We start from the raw sequence: 20275 nt of genomic DNA on the forward strand, positions 1-20275 counted from the left end.
GTTTGAGAAAGGTGTTGAAAAACTGTAGCACAATAAGGCGTCGTTCACAATGGCGTACCAATCCGTCCACTCATGCAAAGGACCATTTTGACCCACACGGATTCACAGATGTTCTGTGCAGACTCATGCAGGCAGCCTGCTGCATGCACCTCGAAGGGTCCGATCCAAGTATTATGCCGCGTACACACCATCACTTTATGTGATGAAAAAAAACGACACTTTCTGTGAAGTAAAAAATGACGTTTTTGAAACTTCATTTTTCAAAGACGAAGTTGCCTACACACCATCGTTTTCTCACAATGATCTTGCAAAGTGAGGTTACGTTCCACCACGTTTTACCATTGAAGCTTGCTTCATAAGTAGCTTCTGGGCATGCGTGGATGAAAAAACGTCTTAGAAAACGACGTTTTTTGCTACACACGGTCAATTTCTGTGAAGTAAAAAGTGCACTTTTGAAAAACGACACATAAAATTGAAGCATGCTTCAATTTTTTTTGGTCGTTTTTTACAAGACATAAAACGACGTTTTCCCCCACACACAGTCAATTAAAGTGACGTTTTTAAAAACGTCATTTTTTTTCATCACATAAAGTGATGGTGTGTACGCGGCATTAGGATGCAGAAAAACCACGGTCTGATCCATGCATCAGACCCACATAAATCTACAGTCAGGGATGAGCTTGGAGATCTATACAGGTGGATGTCTTTCATTGATTTAGGTCTGCATAAAACACTTGTGCACCCCTTGCAGGCGAAAACAGACTTATGTATGGGTGTACAGATCGGTAAGACTGTAAATGAGGCCTAAATTCGAAAATGTCTTTAGGTTTAATGGCTGTTACAACAATTAAATATATTTACAATTAATCCTTAAAATAATACAGGAAACTATTATAAGCTATAATTATTTTAATTTTAAAACAGACTTTAAAATAATGAACAGGAGTTTACATATACTTTATAGAAATAGCCATGTACTTAGTTTATGGCTTCCTCTGAACTGCCTCGTTTCCTGCCCCTAGTGGTGGGCCGAGCTCGGGCAGTTGTAAATGCCTTCTGTGACTGCGACGATTCACAGTCAGTGCTGACACAGTTACACTCCTCCACCATAACATAAACGAGTTCTTCTTGACGTCCATGGCTGCATTTCATCGGCACTATTCTTTCTCTGGTCTTCACCTCCTGGCAACAGGTGCAATTGTGGGACATTTTACTGGCAGCCGCCGAGTATCTACATAGAAGATGGAAGTAAATCAATTATATGGATTACGGTGGTTCTACATAAATATGTTATCACTTTTAAGGCCCATACACACGATCCAATTTTATGGCCATAATTGTCTGATGGACGTGGTATGTCTGATAATCCATCAGACAATTGTTGGCTGAATTAACAACAACAAATGTTGGCTGTTCATGCTCACCAACTGTCTGGCAAAAATCTGTTACGTCGATGTATCCGATCGTGTGTACGCAAGTCCATGCAACTAAAATCCAAAGTACAAACACGCATGCTCGGAACCAATGCTAAACATCAGACAACAATAGCAGAAGTTGCCCAAATGGTGGCGGTAAAGAACTGAAAAACCACATGATTGGTGAATGTTGCCTGAAAATGTTGTGCCGTGTGTATGTAGAACAAGTTCACGGCCAACACCCTTTGGACCAAAATCCACCAAAAAGTCCACTGGAAGTCCGATCGTGTGTACAAGGCTTTACACAGTGGATAGCTGATTTAGGAAAAATACATTTTATTCATTTTATATTTTTTGATATTTTTATTTTATTTTATATTGTATTATAAACTTCATAGAGGAGGAGGTACACAGAAAATTATGAAAAATTATGAAATACTGTTTTTATTACAAAAGTCTCTGCAATTTTATATTTTTGCTGGAAACAGTGAGGGCGGGAGGAGTAGTAATTGGTTGTGTCATGTGACTAGTCTGTCTGGAAAGCCAGCTGACCCTGCAGTTTAGTAAAGATGCTGTGGTAAAGATGGCTGCGAAACTCATAAACAAAAAGTGTGGAAACTTTTTGAAGAACCCTTGTATTATTATTATTCATACTTTTTAGTTTGTTTACTTTTTTACACCTTTTTACACCTTCCTGCCCGGCCTATAGCAGATCGACAGCAGGGTGGGACTTTCCTTCTTTGGAATGGAAGTTACATGATGTCCTCTTATTGCTATACTGGCCTGCTGGGGCCAATCACAGTCCATCTGTACCATGTGATTAGCTTTGGCCAATCATGGTTAATCACAACAAAATACACTAAATGAATCAGTTTAATCTAGTAGAAATGGTTGCGTATACCAATGAAATTCATTGGTATTAGCAATCATGTGTAAAAAATAAATCCTGATCACTTCCCCAGAGTAGTATATATATATATATATATATATATATATATATATATATATATATATATATTTATATATATATATATATATTCATACACTAGATTACCCAAAATATTGTGACGCCTGCCTTTACACACACATGAAATTTGATGGCATCCCAGTCTTAGTCCGTAGGGTTCAATATTTAGTTGGCCCACTCTTTGCAGCCACAACAGCTTCAACTCTTCTGGGAAGGCTGTCCACGAGGTTTAGGAGTGTGTCTATGGGAATGTTTAACCATACCTCCAGAAGAGCATTTGTGAGGTCAGGCCCTGATGTGGATGAGAAGGCATGGCTCGCAGTCTCTGCTCTGATTCATCCCAAAGGTGTTCTATCGGGTTAAGGTCAGGACTCTGTGCAGGCCAGTCAAGTCCCTCCACCCCAAACTTTCTCATCCGTGTCTTTATGGACCTTGCTATGTGCACTGGTCCAAATCATTTGGTGAAGGGGGAATTATGGTGTGGGGTTGTTTTTCAGGGGTTGGGCTTTGCCTCTTAGTTCCAGTGAAGGGAACTCTTAAGGAGTCAGCATACCAAGACATTTTGGATGATTTCATGCTCCCAACATTGTGGGAACAGTTTGGGGGTGGCCCTTCCTGTTTCAACATGACTGCACACCAGTGCACAAAGCAAGGTTCATAAAGACATAGATGAGCATGTTTGGGGTAGAGGAACTTGACTGGCCTGCACTGACCTCAACTTGATAGAACACCTTTGGGATGATCTAGAGTGGAGACTGCAAGCCAGGCCTTCTCGTCCAAATCAGTGCCTGACCTCACAGATGACCTTCTAATGCCACGTACACACGATCAGTCCATCCGATGAGAATGGACCGATGGACCATTTTCATCGGTTAACCGATGAAGCTGACTGATGGTCCCTCGCGCCTACACACCATCAGTTAAAAAAACCATTGTGTCAGAATGCGGTGACGTAAAACACAACGATGTGCTGAAAAAAACGAAGTTCAATGCTTCCAAGCATGCGTCGACTTGATTCTGAGCATGCATGGATTTTTAACCGATGGTTGTGCCTACTAACGATCGTTTTTTTCCCATCGGTTAGGAATCCATCGGTTAAATTTAAAGCAAGTTGGCTTTTTTTTAACCGATGGTTAAATAACTTGTGGGGCCCACACACGATCGGTTTTGACCGATGAAAACGGTCCATCAGACCGTTGTCCTCTGTTTAACCTATTGTGTACGAGGCCTAATAGTGCCCCATTGTTGTTGTCAGTGAAAGGAATACAGCCCTATTGTTGGTGTCATTGGATGGAATAGTACTGAAAGCCACATCTGGCAGCCAGGCCGCAGTTTGGAGATCACTGCTTCACTCGTACTACATGAGGAAAAAAAACCATTAGTGCAAATAACAACATGGTTCCCCCAGTCCTGTCCTGTATTCTCTCATTTGATTTGATTGACAGCTGCATTTTGGAAAACTAAGTAACAACAAACGGTTGATAAATTAGCAGAAGAGAAGGAGGATTGGGGTGGGAACAGAACTGCCTGCTCCCTGGCCAATAATGAAAATGGATTATTTGGTGCGATATGATTATACCACTTCTCTCAGATGATGGCATCTCTTCATTACCCCCTACTAAAGTCAAAGGAACTAGGCATGATAGGCGATAGATAATATGAAATATGGCCAATGCAAAAGGTATCACAGATTTGTAAATACGCATACATGCATAATATTTGACTAACTTTAGAGTGTTTGCAATACAATGATAAGTTCCTTAGCATAAATTTGTACAATTTGCTTATTTAATAGAATAATGATCTTACATGGAAAGGGTATTGCAAGGTCCTTCACAATAAGTTATATTCACCATATCTTCTGATTGACAGTTATTGTGAGATAGGTATTCCAATTTTTGATGCAACTTGCAGGACGGGCTGGTTTCAATACCTGCAGGGTTAATAATATCACATCAAAAACAGTTTAGAGTTATCAAATGATATGTTGTCTGAAATTAGTATAGACACATATGTATAAAGGATTTGCCTGGGCAGACATTTTCCCGAAATTCACTAATCAGTATTCAAACCTCTACAGTCACTGTACATTGGCCAAACATTCACCCGGTGGAAAATTAATTCTCTGACTTTTGCCAACATTTGTTGTTCAATGGAAAAAAGGTGTTTTCATTAACATTCACTCTAAGGCCCCATACTCACGAGCAAACATGTCTGCTGAAACTGGCCCGCAGGCCAGTTTCAGCAGACATGTTTGGTCGTGTGTGGGCGCGAGCGGGCCGAATTCCAGCAAACATTTGCCCGCCGGGCCTTTTCCCAGCGGGCAAATATTCCTGGACTTGTTTTAAAACAGCCCGCTGGAATTCAGCCCGCTCGGACATGTACGGTCGTCAGTACAGACCTACCGTACATGTCCAGGCGCCCGCCGTCCCTCGCATGCGTCGAATGACTTCGACGCATGCGTGGAAGCATTTTAAAGGCGGGCCGCCCACGTCGCCGCGTCATTGTCGCGGCGACACCGCGTCATCGACGCGGCGACACCGCGGACACGCCCCGCGTATTGTTTACGCGCGGACTTCTGTACGATGGTGTGTACAACCATCGTACAGAAGCCCTCTGGCAGACATGTATGGTGAAAACGGTCCGACGGACCGCTTTCACCATACATGTTTGTCCGTGTGTACCCGGCCTATGTATAAATGGATGGATTTTACAACCACTGCAGATTTGCTGGTAATTCATTGGACACATTTGAAAACAACAATTTCCTGGCTTAAGAAGCCAGATCATAGAATTTTATAATGGAAAGGCAATAACTGTCTAAGGGGAGTGCTCAACCTGTGCATTTAAGGTGAAGGTTGAACACTTTGTTATAGGATACACTTTAATAGACAAAAAATGTCTACATATGTAAAAACATAGGGCCTGATCCACAAAAGGGATACGCCGGCGTATCTACTGATACGCCGTCGTATCCCTGTTTCCATCTATGGAACTGATCCACAGAATCAGTTTCTCATAGATAGGCAAAAAATCGGACATGTGTAAGGGACTTACACTGTCGGATCTTAGGATGCAGTACCGCGGCCGCCGCTGGGGGCATTTCTCGTCGAAATCCAGCGTCGGGTATGCAAATTAGCACTTACGGAGATCCACAAAGCTTTTACGCTTTGTTTTTTCTCCGTAAGTATTAGTTTGCCGTCGCAAAAATTAGGGCTGCTTTTACAAAGTGTAAACTGTTTACACCTTGTAAAAGTATACCCTTCTATCCTGCGTCGCTGTCATTTTTTTTTTTAAACATTTTTTTTCCCCGCCGCAACTCTTTTTTTTTTTTTACGCCCGTCGCGATTCTCAAAACCCGGAGCAACGTAAATCCGCGCAAAGCACGTCGGGAAAATAACATCGGGAGCATGCGCAGTACGTCCGGCGCGGGAGCGCGCCTAATTTAAATGGGACTCTAAATGGGACTCGCCCCATTAGATTAGGCACGCTTTGTGCCGGACGGATTTAAGTTACACCGCTGAAAAGTTTTTTTTGTGGATCAGGCCCTTAGTTTCAGCGCTATGGAGACTGAACTGGACACTCACTGAACTGAAATAGATTTTGCTATAAATGTAGCAATGCAAGGCTCAAATTTTGGCCGATTCAGCTGCAGATGGTATTGTCGGTCGGTACAGCCTAGCTCAATAAAATAAAATCTAAACATTGACTGAACTGGGGGAGATTACTGTCTGAATAGTGACTATACCCAATGAGATGCAGTTATCGTTTGGGTATTCAGGTAGTTACGGGTTGTAACGGGAGGGCCCGTGGAATCCAGAAGCTCTTACAAAGTATGAACCAGGAAATAATGGACATATCTTGGATTGCTTTAACATGGGTCTGTAATTCACAATATATTCCAGAAGATCTGGAAGAACTATTTACAGGTTGTTGATTCTGAACTTAACGGGTTAATTGAAAGAGTGACTCATTCAATGTGGGAACACATTATGTTAGGTGTTAATGTCGTCTGCTACTGTGATGTAAATTAATCTAGGATGGCTCCTAAGACCTTTTATTCTCCTAAGACCTTTTCAATGTGTTGTGCTAATTGACACTGCATTGTGTGAAGGAGTCCTGTGATAAATGTGTATTGTGTGGCAGGTGAGAGGTGCCGGGATGTCTACCTTGAGGGGTCATGTCTCAGAGTCACCTTGTCTGGGTAAATGATTAGTTAATTAGCTCATGTAAATGATGTCAGAGATGGTGCCAGAATGTCTACCAAAAAAGATGTGTATTGGGCTCCTTGTGTCATGTTGTGGGTGGAGTTGAGTCATTGTTCATTTTGATTACTAACTGTATATAAGAGCCTGATTTTCTCATTAAAGAGTCTATTTGTTTTGAACCTCAAACAGAGCTGTGTCTCATTACTGGGGGAATTCGTATGGGTCATGTTCACCGGATTATGGCGTGTCGATAGCTGTCTTGGGTTTGGAATGGACTATCTTAAACGGCGTTAACCCCGTCCCATTTGGGGTTGACTACACTGGTGCTGCGGTTGCTTGAATACAATAAACAGCAGTCTTCCATCAATGCTGTTAGCATGAATGGGGAAATCAATGGATTTCTCTCTTTCACTCTGGGGGACTAAATGAGAGAAATTTACACTTGTATAGCTGGCCTAAATATGACATTTACTGATGTAAAAATCCTAGCCAAAATGTTAGCATTGCACCTTATAATTAAGTTATACTTAGCCTAATTCATCTGGACCAGGTAGGTTTTAAAAACACTAACTTGGCTTACCAATCACTACCTACTAACATGTAAACGCGACAAAACTGACGTTTTAAACGTGGGTTACTATCTGTCAAGTTTATTCATTTAGGAGCAGTTGTAAAAATGTCCCGTGTACATGGAGCCTTAGCTACAAAACGGTCTGGGCTCCAGAGCAGTTTTCACAATGTAAAAAATGGGCATTAAAAATTTAGAACATGTTCTAATTTTTCACAACGTTTTTAACGTTGTCGTTTTTAACGTTGTCGTTTTTAACGTCATAAAAAATGGTCGTGTGTGGCCTTTAACAACGTGAAAAAAACACGCATGCTCAGAAGCAAGTTATAAGACGGGAACGCTTGTTCTGGTAAAACCAACGTTCGTAATGGAGTTAGCACATTCATCACGCTGTAACAGACTGAAAAGCGCAAATCGTCTTTTACTAACACGAAATCAGCAAAAGCAGCCCAAAGGGTCGCGTCATCCGAATGGAACTTCCCCTTTATAGTGCCGTCGTACGTGTTGTACGTCACCGCGCTTTGCTAGAGCATTTTTTTTCACAATCGTGTGTAGGCAAGGCCGTTTTAACGATCGGGTTGAAAAAAACTTAGTTTTTTCTAGACCCTTAAAAATTTCATTTTTTAAAACCCGAAAAACGGTCGTGTGTAACATCTTTACTTTGTATGAAACGGTCACCATTTGTGTCTCAAATATGGTGCTTGTTGCACTGTAGATGGTTTGTCTCTCTTTTCAATAAAGAGCTTTTAAAAAAAAATGACATTTACTGGTTACATTTGTCTAAAACTTACTAATTTTATTGGATATATGGTGACTGTGGCTGGGGAATGTCAAGTAAATGCTGGACAATGTAACGAGACTGAAATACTAACAGAATAGAATATCCAGTTATTCTATAGTTGATACTTTACTAGGCAATTAAATCCAAAGTAAATCAAGGTAATGCAGGATGGACAACTGCCAAAATAGCACTTAAAATAAAAAAGAAACACAATTACTTCTACCAATTTGTACATTTCAGTAAATAAGTACTTACATTTCTTACAACAGCCATTAGGTGAAAGTTCAATGGTTCCCTGAAAATATAAATAAGTTATATTAAAAAAATATATATATATATTCTGAGTATAATAGTAGGATACAAGAAAACGATCATTGTAATAGCCATTGGACACCAGACTAATAACTTTTGAAGTCCTTTTAAGCTATATATATAAATATATATAATATCTCACACAAGTATACACCCCCTCACATTTTTATAATTGTTTTATTATACCTTTTCATGTGACAACACTGAAGAAATTACACTTTACAGCAATGTAAAGTAGTGAGTGTACAGCTTGTATAACAGTGTAAATTTGCTGTCCCCTCAAAATAATTCAACACACAGGCATTCATGTCTAAACCGCTGGCAACAAAAGTGAGTACACCCCTAAGTGAAAATGTCCGAATTGGGCCCAAAGTGTCATTATTTTGTGTGGCCACCATTATTTTTTCAGCACTGCCTTAACCCTCTTGGGCATGAAGTTCATCAGAGCTTCACAGGTTGCCACTGGAGTCCTCTTCCACTCCTCCATGATGACATCATGGAGCTGGTGGATGTTAGAGACCTTGAGCTCCTCCACCTTTCGTTTGAGGATGCCCCAATGATGCTCAATAGAGTTTGGGTCTGGAGACATGCTTGGTCAGCCCATCACCTTTACCCTCAGCTTCTGTAGCAAGGCAGTGGTCGTTTTGGAGGAGTGTTTGGGGTTGTTATCATGTTTGAATACTGCCCTGCGGTCCAGTCTCCGAAGGAAGGGGATCATGCTCTGCTTCAGTATGTCACAGTACATATTGGCATTTGTGGTTCCCTCAATGAACTGAAGCTCCCCTGTAGCACTCATGCAGCCCCAGACCATGACACTCCCACCACCATGCTTGACTGTAGGCAAGACACACTTGTCTTTGTACTCCTTGCCTGGTTGCCGCCCCACACACTTGGCACCATCTGAACCAAATAAATGTATCTTAGCCTCATCAGACCACAGGACATGGTTCCAGTAATCCATGTCTTTAGTCTGCTTGTCTTCAGCAAACTGTTTGCAAGCTTTCTTGTGCATCATCTTTAGAAGAGACTTCCTTCTGGGACGACAGCTTTGCAGACCAATTTGATGCAGTGTGCAGCGTATGGTCTGAGCAATGACAGGTTGACTCCCAACACTTCAACCTCTGCAGCAATGCTGGCAGCATTCATACGTCTATTTCCCAAAGACAACCTCTGGATATCACGCAGAGCACGTGCATTCAACTTCTTTGTAGACCATGGTAAGGCCTGTTCTGAGTGGAACCTGTCTTTTTAAACCCCTGTATGGTCTTGGTCACCGTGCTGCAGCTCAGTTTTAGGGTCTTGGCAATCTTCTTATAGCCTTGGCCATCTTTATGTAGAGCAACAATTCTTTTTTTCATATCATCATAGAGTTCTTTGCCATGAGGTGCCCTGTTGAACTTCCAGTGACCAGTATGAGAGAGTGAGAGCGATAACACCAAAATTAACACACCTGTTCCCCATTCACACCTGAGACCTTGTAACACTAATGAGTCACATGACACCAGGAATGGAAAATGGCTAGTTGGGCACAATTCGGACATTTTCACTTAGGGGTGTACTCACTTTTGTTACCAGTGGTTTAGACATTAATGGCTGTGTGATGAGTTATTTTGAGGGGACAGCAAATTTACACTGTTAGACAAGCTGTACACTCACTACTTTGCATTGTAGTAAAGTGTAATTTCTTCAGTCACATTAAAAGATATAATAAAATATTTACAAAAATGTGAGGGGTGTACTCACTTTTGTGAGATACTGTATATGTATATATATATATATATATATATATATATATATATATATATATATATATATATATATATATATATATATATATATATATATATATATATATCTCAAATAGACTGAATAAAAAGCATACCCTTAGCATGAAAACATATCTAATATAGGGGCGCCTTTAAAATTTGGTATTCTTTTGGGTAGGCGGGTGAAGCTAGAGGCACTTTTTCACATGTGTTCAGAGATTGCCTAGTCCCTCCATTATAAACTATTGTTGATCAGATTCAACAGCTTATGCTGCATTATAAACACAGGTGAATAAATCATAACAATGAGTCATTTCAGTAATTAACCCTTATCAGAGCCTCAGAGCAGGTCGTTTTTTTTGCCTCTTTAGATAACCCAGAGTGCTCTGGTAATCCTTTGTCATATATTAAATGTTTTCTGTTATAAAAATATTGTATATACAGTATGATCTTCCAAAATGATATAAAAACTGTTTCTAAAAGTATAAGCTTAACAAAATATTTTACTTACAGGTATGCAGTTATCTTCATTGAAGTATGGGCACGGGGTTTGTGAGACTGATCTGCTGAACTGACCTTTGATCACAGTACATTCATACACTGTACAAGAATCATACTCTGACTTCCTCGACGCTCCAGGCTAAAAAAAAACAAGTGATTGGAAAACTATGATTTACTAGCATCAATAATCTTTATAAACAAGCCTATAAATAAGTGTTATGTCATGCTACACAGTGTAAGGGACCAGTAAACAAAAAGACTGGTTGTGCTTATTTAAAACATCTACAATTACAACATACTGTATAGAACATAAAAAATGCTTGTGTTTTGATGTACATTCTTCCTACTAACTGTTTTACTCTAAACGAATCCCATATAAATGATTTGTATTTAACATCCTTGCCTAACCATTTGGCCCTTTATTGTGAGGGCCTCTGGGGCCCCAGCAGACAATATTCTGTGTTGTGGTGCTTGCTTAACCCAGTGAGGAAAAAAAAATCATTAGGTGGATTTAAGGGGTGTTTCCACTTTAATTGAGAAAAAAATATATATAGCGTATACTATTGCGACATAAGTCATATTGCAATTGAATGTTATTAAAAATTTGCTTTTTTTGATCTGCAGCTCTGTCATTTTCTGTAAAATGCAATGAAATATGGCTACCTGGAGGCATTCTGTACAAAGATGATGTACAGAATGCCTCCCAGATATGTAATTTCCTGCTTTGTGATTGGCTTACTGATTTTACCAAAAGTTTGCACTAAGATACAAATTCGATTTTACGCATCCCCTGCAACAAAAATTTAATTTTTGGTGAGATACTCACAAAGGGAAATCATGTCTAAAGGGATGCAGACCCTGCCAACTTCCTCATTAGAGCAGGTGCAGCAGCTGATTAATAATTACAAAATCACTCCCATATAGGTTGACTTTTCACATGGACACAGACAAACAGAATAACAAAAGGTAGGACTCTGCAACAAGTTTGTTAAAATCCCTGCAATTCTACATAGATCACCCAGAAGGGATTTTTTTTTTTTTCAAAAGCAAAAGTGGAGTTAATTTTTAAGGTAGTTAAAAGATTTGGTTTCTTTCTTTCTTTATGTTTTCTATGTTGTCCATCTCTTTTTATGTTTTTTTATTTGATCTTTTATAATGGAATTTGGTGAGAGTGTAGAGAGAAATATCAAGTGTGGCATAAGTAATTTTTAAGGACGCTGTGAGGAGCACAAAGTTGGAATCATTGTTTTGTAAAGGGGCTGTAATAGCAGTGACCTCTAGCAGTCTCGTGTAATGTGTCTCCAGTATATGACTGTCTCCTGAAGCACATCCCCAGACTTTAGCAACTCCTAAAATATCTCTTTGGCCATCTGCCTCCAACTATTTACAGTCTTTCATAGGAAATTCCGATCGTGTGTACAAGGCATTAGATCCATCCTTGGATAGGATAGGATCCATCCATCACATAATTTTCACTAAATATTATGTGTAGCCCTTTAGAGAGGGCTGGGCTGCACTTGAGGTCCCTCCATAACAAGTAAGTTAAACAGACGTGATTAAACCTATGTTAGGATACAATACAATTTAATATGTTGCATTAAGCCATACAGAGGATGTAAAATTGTATTTACTATTTTATTTTTATTTACTATTTTAATATTACTTCAATAAATTCTGTGCAGTGTTGGCATTTACACAGATAATGTAAAATATTGTATTTACCATTTTCTTTTTATTTACTATTTTAAAATTATTATAATATATTTGGACTATCCACTTCATAACACTGTACCCTTAGTGCCGGTTCACACTACAGCGACTTGGGATCCGCCTTGTCAGACCCCAAGTCGCTTGACATCAGAAATCTCATGTTAGACAATGAGAGCCGTCTTAATGTACACTACTGAAGTTGCTCCGACTTCAGAAAAGATTCCTGTACTACTTCAAGGCGACTTCTAGGCAACTTGTACCCATAGATTTCAATGGAAGTTACCTCCAAAGTTGGATCTCCATCTTAACTGAAGCAACTTTACAGGAAAATAAAATACAAAATACAAGATAATACAGCGCTAATAACTTAACCTGTGAAAATTATGTGTGAGAAAATAACCAATAATGATATGAGTGAACACAATGAGTGAATAGAGAATAAACCATTCAAAATATCGGACACATCCAATTAGTCAATGAGTGTGATAAAAAATAGTCCATAAAAAACGGTGAATTGAGTCCAATTTAAGTGACCAACAATATCTGCATGTGAAAAGATCCTCCACCGAAGATGAAATAAAAGGACACCCAATGTGTGGGAAATGAAATCTCCTTACCAGAGAAAAAGACCGGGCTTTCAACGGTCTCATAGGGTATAAGGATGTTTAAAGTCTTCCTTGAAAAAGATTATTCCAGACACTGCTACTAACACCAGCATAAGAGCTCCAGGGGACAAGATCCTGATCAGATCCACTCCAGTTTAGCAATTTGGCGTTGATATATTCATAAAATAAAAAATGGTAGGAAACCACATAGTGCGTTACTCCTCTACTGCCTCTTCCAGCAATGTCTCCTTTGTACTTCTTCCCGACTCAACTCTCACCCAAAACTTAATGTAAAATATTGTATTTACTATTTTCTTTTTATTTACTATTTTAAAATTATTATAATATATTTGGACTATCCACTTCATAACACTGTACCCTTAGTGCCGGTTCACACTACAGCGACTTGGGATCCGCCTTGTCAGACCCCAAGTCGCTTGACATCAGAAATCTCATGTTAGACAATGAGAGCCGTCTTAATGTACACTACTGAAGTTGCTCCGACTTCAGAAAAGATTCCTGTACTACTTCAAGGCGACTTCTAGGCAACTTGTACCCATAGATTTCAATGGAAGTTACCTCCAAAGTTGGATCTCCATCTTAACTGAAGCAACTTTACAGGAAAATAAAATAGTTTACTCAGGCAAACCCCTCCCTCCCACAGAGCTGATTATTCTTTGATTGGCCACAGCCAAAGTCGCCTGTCTTGGAGGCAACTTTAAGTCGCGTTGTAAGTTGCTTCAAGTCAAGCTGAAGTCAAGCTGAAGTCGCGCTGTAGTCGCCTTGCAAAGTCGCGCTGTAAGTCAGGTTGCCCCTGTGTGAACCTGCACTTAAACTCATCAATTTTGATGTATTGAGGGTGCTACATTATGCAGCCTATTTGTTTTGAAAAGGTTGCAAACACACCTAAATGTGTGAAAATAGGGGATTTTTTAGTTTGCAAAACACATTACACGACAATGCAGCTTCAGCGCACTGTATATGTGCTCTTGTGTGCAATTAACAATGAATGGCAACACATATAGTGCACCACTGTATGTAACTATAGTAATGGGAATGAGGCCTTGCCCTGACAATGCTTTCAAGGTCGTGTTTATCAGACACAGGGTTTCAGCTTAAGGTTGGGTTCACATTGGTGCAATGCGGGAAACCCTGTAAACCCTGTGTGGGTTCCCGCATCACACCTGAATTGCAAACAGTTCACAATGACATCTACAAACCACTGTGGGTGTCAATGTAAAGTTAATGATACCCGGAGATCGGTTTGCAGATCGCAGTGTGATCTGTAAAATGGTACAGGAATCGGATCGCATAGGAACACCCATGTAATCCGATTCCAGTGCAAACCATTGTAGCATTTTGGTCCAAATGTGATGCAAATTCTGCCATACAAACTTTTTCGGCTGAATTTGGATCGCACGGACATCGTATGTGATTTGCACCGCATTGCTGTGTAGATCACATACAATGTGTTTGCACCAGTGTGAACCCAGACTGAAGGTTTAGCTGGGATCCAAGACCTATCTTTGGGCTCAATGATTTTCCATTTTACCAGGTACTGTATGGCATAATGACTCTTACAACATTTCATCTACCTCATACTGTTTTCTTAATTGCTAAAAATAGAGAAGGGGCTGGAATCTTATTCTGAAGATTGGAGTGGAACATCTGGAATTCCTATATTGGATAGTAACTTGATTTGGAATGTCACTGCATTAATCTTTTATATGTAGGAATATATATGGGATGTTAATTTGGGGGGGAAGCTTCCACAGAGAGAGGTTCTTATTGGATAACCAGACCCTATCCCCAACCTCAAAGTCTGGGGTATTGAAATGTCTATTGTCTTGTGTAGTTTAGTGTAGACGAGTTTGGACTCTTGTCAGGTTTTTATTACTGTCTGTATCTCACTTTGGAGATTCACTCCCTCTTTCTATTCCACTTTAAATGGAACTTCACTCTCCCAATCAAAATTAATTATTTTAAATCCACATGCTGCTAGCATTAGTAAATAGATAGGAAAATGTATCATATTTACTTTTTGTTTTACATTTCTTCAGTTACTTCCTGTTTTTTTTTTTTGCCTAGGTAAATTATGTCATACATCCAAGGATTCTTCAGGAGTGGAAGGGGGGTTTGCTCAGTTAAGCACACTCTCCTGCATGCATGTTTGAGCTGAGGGCAAAAGGGTTCCAGGAAGTAAATGCTACAAAAATCGTGTGCTCTTACTCAAGATGGCCACAGCCAGAAATGCTAGGTGTGTTTTTTAAAGTGACAAATTGACAAATTTATCATCTATTGGCCACCATAGGTGATATCATCTTTGGCAGGAAATAGGAAGTTAATGATTGTTCTGGTCTCTCCTCCATTTCCGGCACTTCACGGCTGCCGCTACGTCACTTCCGTTGCGCCGGGTGACGTCTGTCGTCACTTCTGGTGCGGCGGGATCCGGCGTCTAGCACTCTGTGTGTCTATACTTCATTTGGTGCCAAACAAATTTGAGATGGATATAAGGAGGAGGAATTATTCAGTCAGATAGTGTCTGGTCCTTGTTGGGAAGACAGCTCTGTATTTGCACCATTCGGCTGAATAGGTAAAGGGAATATGGAACTATGGTTTCTCTTGTGCCGTTTGATTTGATGTATTCTTGAAAGCCTGTTTGTCTGATTTAAGGAAACCCCCGGGATACAAATGGAAAGGCCCTTGAGGAATACTTTCTCTCCTGGCTGTTGTCTTCTCAGACAAGATTGGAACTAAATATTTTCTCAGCTGATTTTTTGTTGGCAAATTTAAGGTAGGTAATTTATCTCTCCATTCATTTAAATCTAGAGGTATTATTTCTTAGACATATATATTTCCCTTTTTACTAGATGGACCTATGATATATCCTCCTAATATACCATATCCCTCTCTATGATACTCCCAATTGACCCAATATATCCAATCCATATTATGGTGTCTTTTCATCTATTGAATACATAGCATGCATAACGCCCCATACACACGTTTTGGCTTTTGCCCGGCCAAACTCACATCGGAATGTTGACGGAATTCCATCGGAGTAAAAGAGAACATGTTCTCTATCTAAACTCAGACGGAATTCCTCGGAATATCTGACAGAAAAACTCAGAATGGCATACACCCGGTCGGAATTTCCGATGAAAAAAGTCCATCAGACTTTTTCCATCGGAAATTCCGATCATGTGTACAGGGCTTTAGTGTCCATGCCAGTGCATTGGCTGTGGTATATATGCTGTCCAGTCTGCAATTTTATATAAATATTTTGTATTTTGTTTGTATTCTTATTTTCTGTTTTTCATTATATATTTTGTTGAATATGTATTTTCTATTGTAGTGATCATCTCATATACTGAGCCTGCTGTAAAAAGTTTCCTGAAGAAGCCACCAAATGGCGAAACATGTAGAGATTAAACAGATTTGCACCTTTTGTTTGTATATTTCAATGATCCAATATATGAATGTTTTTTATATATTCAATCATCAAATTTTAACTTAACTTATTTGCTCTTACTCAAGATGGCAACAGCCAGAAATGCTAGGGGGTGTTTTTTTAAAGTGATTTCTCAACAAAATAAAGAATGGAGACATGGATGGATGGTGGAGTTTACTTTGATTATTAAAAATGCATTAAATAGTGTTTTTGATTTGTGGTGCTCAGATGCAGTGAAGATCCTGTTTAATGTCAGTTTCAAGACAGAAAATGCCAGGAAAGGCAAAATGTTATGATATAAACAAGACCAAGGATAAATCCAAGGAAGATCCAAACTTTACTCACCGGCCAGCCCGCTGACAACTGAATCAACCTATCTAACTGTATGCGTTAAAACAGGGGTTTAGTCTGCACACATCTGCAAATACATGCGTAAGCCACAGAGCCTCATCACGGCACCCTGGTATCTGTGGTCCTATCTCTAGCTTATGAGAGACTCCACAATTGGAAGCACATGGATTCTGATGGATAGGTGAAGGTCAGGTGGACTGAAGGGTGCGCACCCCGTCTTAAGGGTACAGGAGCACACTAAACACCCAGCAAATCGCACAATGGCTGCAAAGGTGTCAGTGCGTTGCCTGACCAGAATAACAGTAATATTACAACAAACAACGCTGTCCACCACCCCCACCTATAACTGGCCTTTGCAGCAAGTAGCATAGGAAGGCAACATATGATATAAACAAGACCAATGATAAATCCAAGGAACATTTTACAATTGTCATTATATTATAAGACTAGATAAAATCTTACAATATCTGCCCTGGTGACTACAGCAAAAGTTGGACTTACACTCACTTTAGAGTGATTTCCTGTCACTTCCTGATTTATCTATTGTACATGAAGTGGCTGAAAATCTCCCCAATGGTAGGCAGAAACCTGACAAATAAGAATTGAATTATCCATAGGGTGGCGTAGAACAGTGTGCACTGAGCAGTAATTCTCACCATCTAATCAGGACTCATCACCATTACTCTATATACTGCAAACTACCAGATGCTGAAATCTGATTGGTTGGTATGGCTATCTGAACGTCTATTAAAAATTATGTAAAAGTCAGCTGAATATTATGGAAAATTAGGAATACATATTTTGACCTTGCAGTTCATTTTTCCTGTCACATATCATTCTAGTGATGTAAACCCACTCTCATCCTTTCCAAACTACTGCCATAGTGCTGATCTATAAGGATATACATGTCTCCTGCATGTATCCTCACCTGTCAAATGTCTCCCCTCTGTCTGTTATAAGAACTGAAAAACTGCAGATTCTGTGGGTGGGTCTGTTGTCTGGAGCTCGGTGGGTGGAGTCGTGATGTCAGTAGACTCCCCGCCCACCTCTACACTCCCCTTACACTAAATTTTGCTATGATCACTAACATCCATTCAAAATCCAGAAAAGTAACCACATGACTTTAGAAAAAGAGTGGGAGTGGGAATTAAAAAATAATGCCTGTCTTCAGGCTAGTGTATGAGATCTGTAAATAACCTGTCACTCACTGCAAGGGGGCGGAACGGACTAAGGTTTTTCTCTGTAAGTCCATTTTATTTCACTGAACAATAAAAGAGGATTACTCCGAGCTGAATTAACTCTGTGTGGCAAGACTGGGCACAGATGATAGGAAATTGTATACTCTACATTTGACAGCAAAGAATTTTTTTTTGGGTTTACATCCACTTTAATTAAAACAGAAGGTAGCTGCAAGTCTCACTTGCATCACAAACCCCCATCCAAAAAAACAAGAATAACTTTAATGCAAATCATTCCTTTAGGCCCCATGTTGTCAACTATACATCCAGAACTGTTGGTTTATAAAGCAATGCAGATACAGCCTAATAATAGAAAGCCACTTATTCTAAACTGCAAAGAGCTGTGTCAGGCTTGTTACCTATGGATATTTTGGTTTCTTTGATAAGGCTTATGGACCAACACAACACTACAAGTATACAGGTTAAAAAAAGAAGCTGAAACAAAATGTATCTAAATGTCTCAATTCACTGATTTAAATAAGAAGGAATTGATTCATTTATTTAGGATAGTTGGTAGAGCAATGTATCAACCTAATGAGACTCTGGCATAAGAGTAATGGCATTCTTACAGGGAAATAATAGCGAAATAGGCTTTGCCAGTTGAACCAGATTGTTTTAAATGTTTTATGTATTAATTTGAAGACCAAGTTCTAAAACATATTAAGTGTGAGATACCTGTAGCAAAATTAATCCAGCTTTGTCATTGATGACACAATGAGTCTGTTTGCAATCACCACAACAATCACTTGTGCTGTTCACCAATTCATAGCCCTGCAAAAAGCAAAATACATATTTGTTCACATTTTTTTTTTAATACAAATATTTTTATTGAGTGTTTAAAAGCATAACAAAGGAAAGCAGTACACAGGATGTAAATAGTACATACACAATAACATATAAGTGTATCCAAGGCACAATGGGCAAAGTAGATAATCGTTATAGACCATAGAGTATGCATGGAATCAGTCCAGAGTCATAAGTATCTTTATATGGGAAATATTCTTCAGTCCTATCTATGTATTTCAAAGAGTTAACTGTACCAAAAATAGTTACATCACTGTTTCCTGGTTCAAGCATTAGAGTAATAATATTAACTAGAAATAATCCTGGAAGGCTTCCTAACAAATCAGTCTAAGAAAAGAGAAGAAAATGTATAAAAACCTATAAAAAACAAGAGATATGTAATGAACAGTGCATCGTGTACCACTAGGGGAATTATTGTAAAGCCCTGTACACACTGCCTAGAATCTCGTCAGGAAAAAAACAACGTTTTTCCTGACAAGATTCTTGGCAAGATTCCCTTGCCTGCCGAGTGTACACACGGGCCATTCAAAAGAACCGCCTTTCTTTTGAATGGCACGAACACGGTGACTTAATCGACTATGACGAGCATGCGCTCGTCACATTTGATGCCATCGCCCCCATCTTGTTACACCCTACCTATGCCTTGGAAGCTACTGCACATGCGTTGAAGTCATTTCGAGCATGCGTGGGTTTCCATGGCGACAGGTAAGTATACACACGCTTGGGTTTCTCGGCAGGAAAACACTGCCGAGAATCACGGCGAGAAAATAGAGAGCAGGTTCTCTATTTTTCTCGTCTAGATTCTGGGCAGTTTTCTTGACGAGAAACCTCAAAGCCTCATACACACGCTCGGTGTACTCAGCAAGAAAGCTCTGCCAGCTCTGCCAGCAGTTTTCTTGCTGGTTCTTGCAGAGAAAACCTTGCGTGTGTACGAGGCTTCAGGCTTTTAATCTTTTCCAATGAAGTTACAATATGACTACAAGCTTGCCCACTTACGGTCAAAGCTATGAATTGTATGAAAAATGGTGTGATGTACTCACGACTGTAGGGGCATGCCAGTTTAGTGCAATAGCCCAGATAATGGCACAGAAAATGGGCTAATTTGTGGGTCAGGGCTGGGAACTCTGGAAGATGGGTAAAGAGTGGGCACATTGGCATAGTGGTAAGGGAGCCCATTATCTAGGCTTCTCTAGAGGCAGCCGTATGCCAAATCGGTTGAAGGCCAGGGTGTTTGTTCACATTTTATACATATATTCATTAGAACAGTTACATTTACAAACATGTTTATAGAAGTTATTGCTTTTACTGGAATATCCAGGGTAAGTATGCAATATTGTGAAGGGTTGAACATACTACATTTACCTGTGGACACTGTTTGTTGCAAGGGACATCTGTGCACTCTATCTCTGCGCCAGAACCTTTTCTAGAGTTTGAGCACACACAATTCTTGCACTTGTCAAGGAACACTTTAGCACCAGGCTATAGAGAAAAAAATCATATTCATAATTGGATGCTGTCAATGTAATGATTACTTAGATGCTTATACACAGGAAATTTGAATTAGAATGTCAAGACAAAAAGCTTAACACCCCAATGAA

The 20275-nt window shown here is 39.6% G+C and overlaps 1 protein-coding gene across 1 annotated transcript in view; it reads right to left on the reverse strand.

Moving 5' to 3' along the window:
- Window positions 1-897: 897 nt before the first annotated feature.
- The window catches only part of LOC120916769 (mucin-2-like), a 198160-nt gene continuing 178782 nt past the window's right edge, over window positions 898-20275 (reverse strand). Inside the window, exons 48-53 of the mRNA XM_040327709.1 lie at window positions 20040-20156; window positions 18549-18644; window positions 10529-10657; window positions 8195-8234; window positions 4192-4315; window positions 898-1231 (exon numbers count right to left, since the gene is read on the reverse strand). Of these exons, the coding sequence (XP_040183643.1) occupies window positions 979-1231; window positions 4192-4315; window positions 8195-8234; window positions 10529-10657; window positions 18549-18644; window positions 20040-20156 (759 nt within the window). The 3' untranslated portion in view covers window positions 898-978. The remainder of the gene's footprint in view (window positions 1232-4191; window positions 4316-8194; window positions 8235-10528; window positions 10658-18548; window positions 18645-20039; window positions 20157-20275) is intronic.

Source organism: Rana temporaria, chromosome 11 (assembly GCF_905171775.1).
Source record: "Rana temporaria chromosome 11, aRanTem1.1, whole genome shotgun sequence".
Classification (NCBI taxonomy): Eukaryota; Metazoa; Chordata; class Amphibia; order Anura; family Ranidae; genus Rana; species Rana temporaria.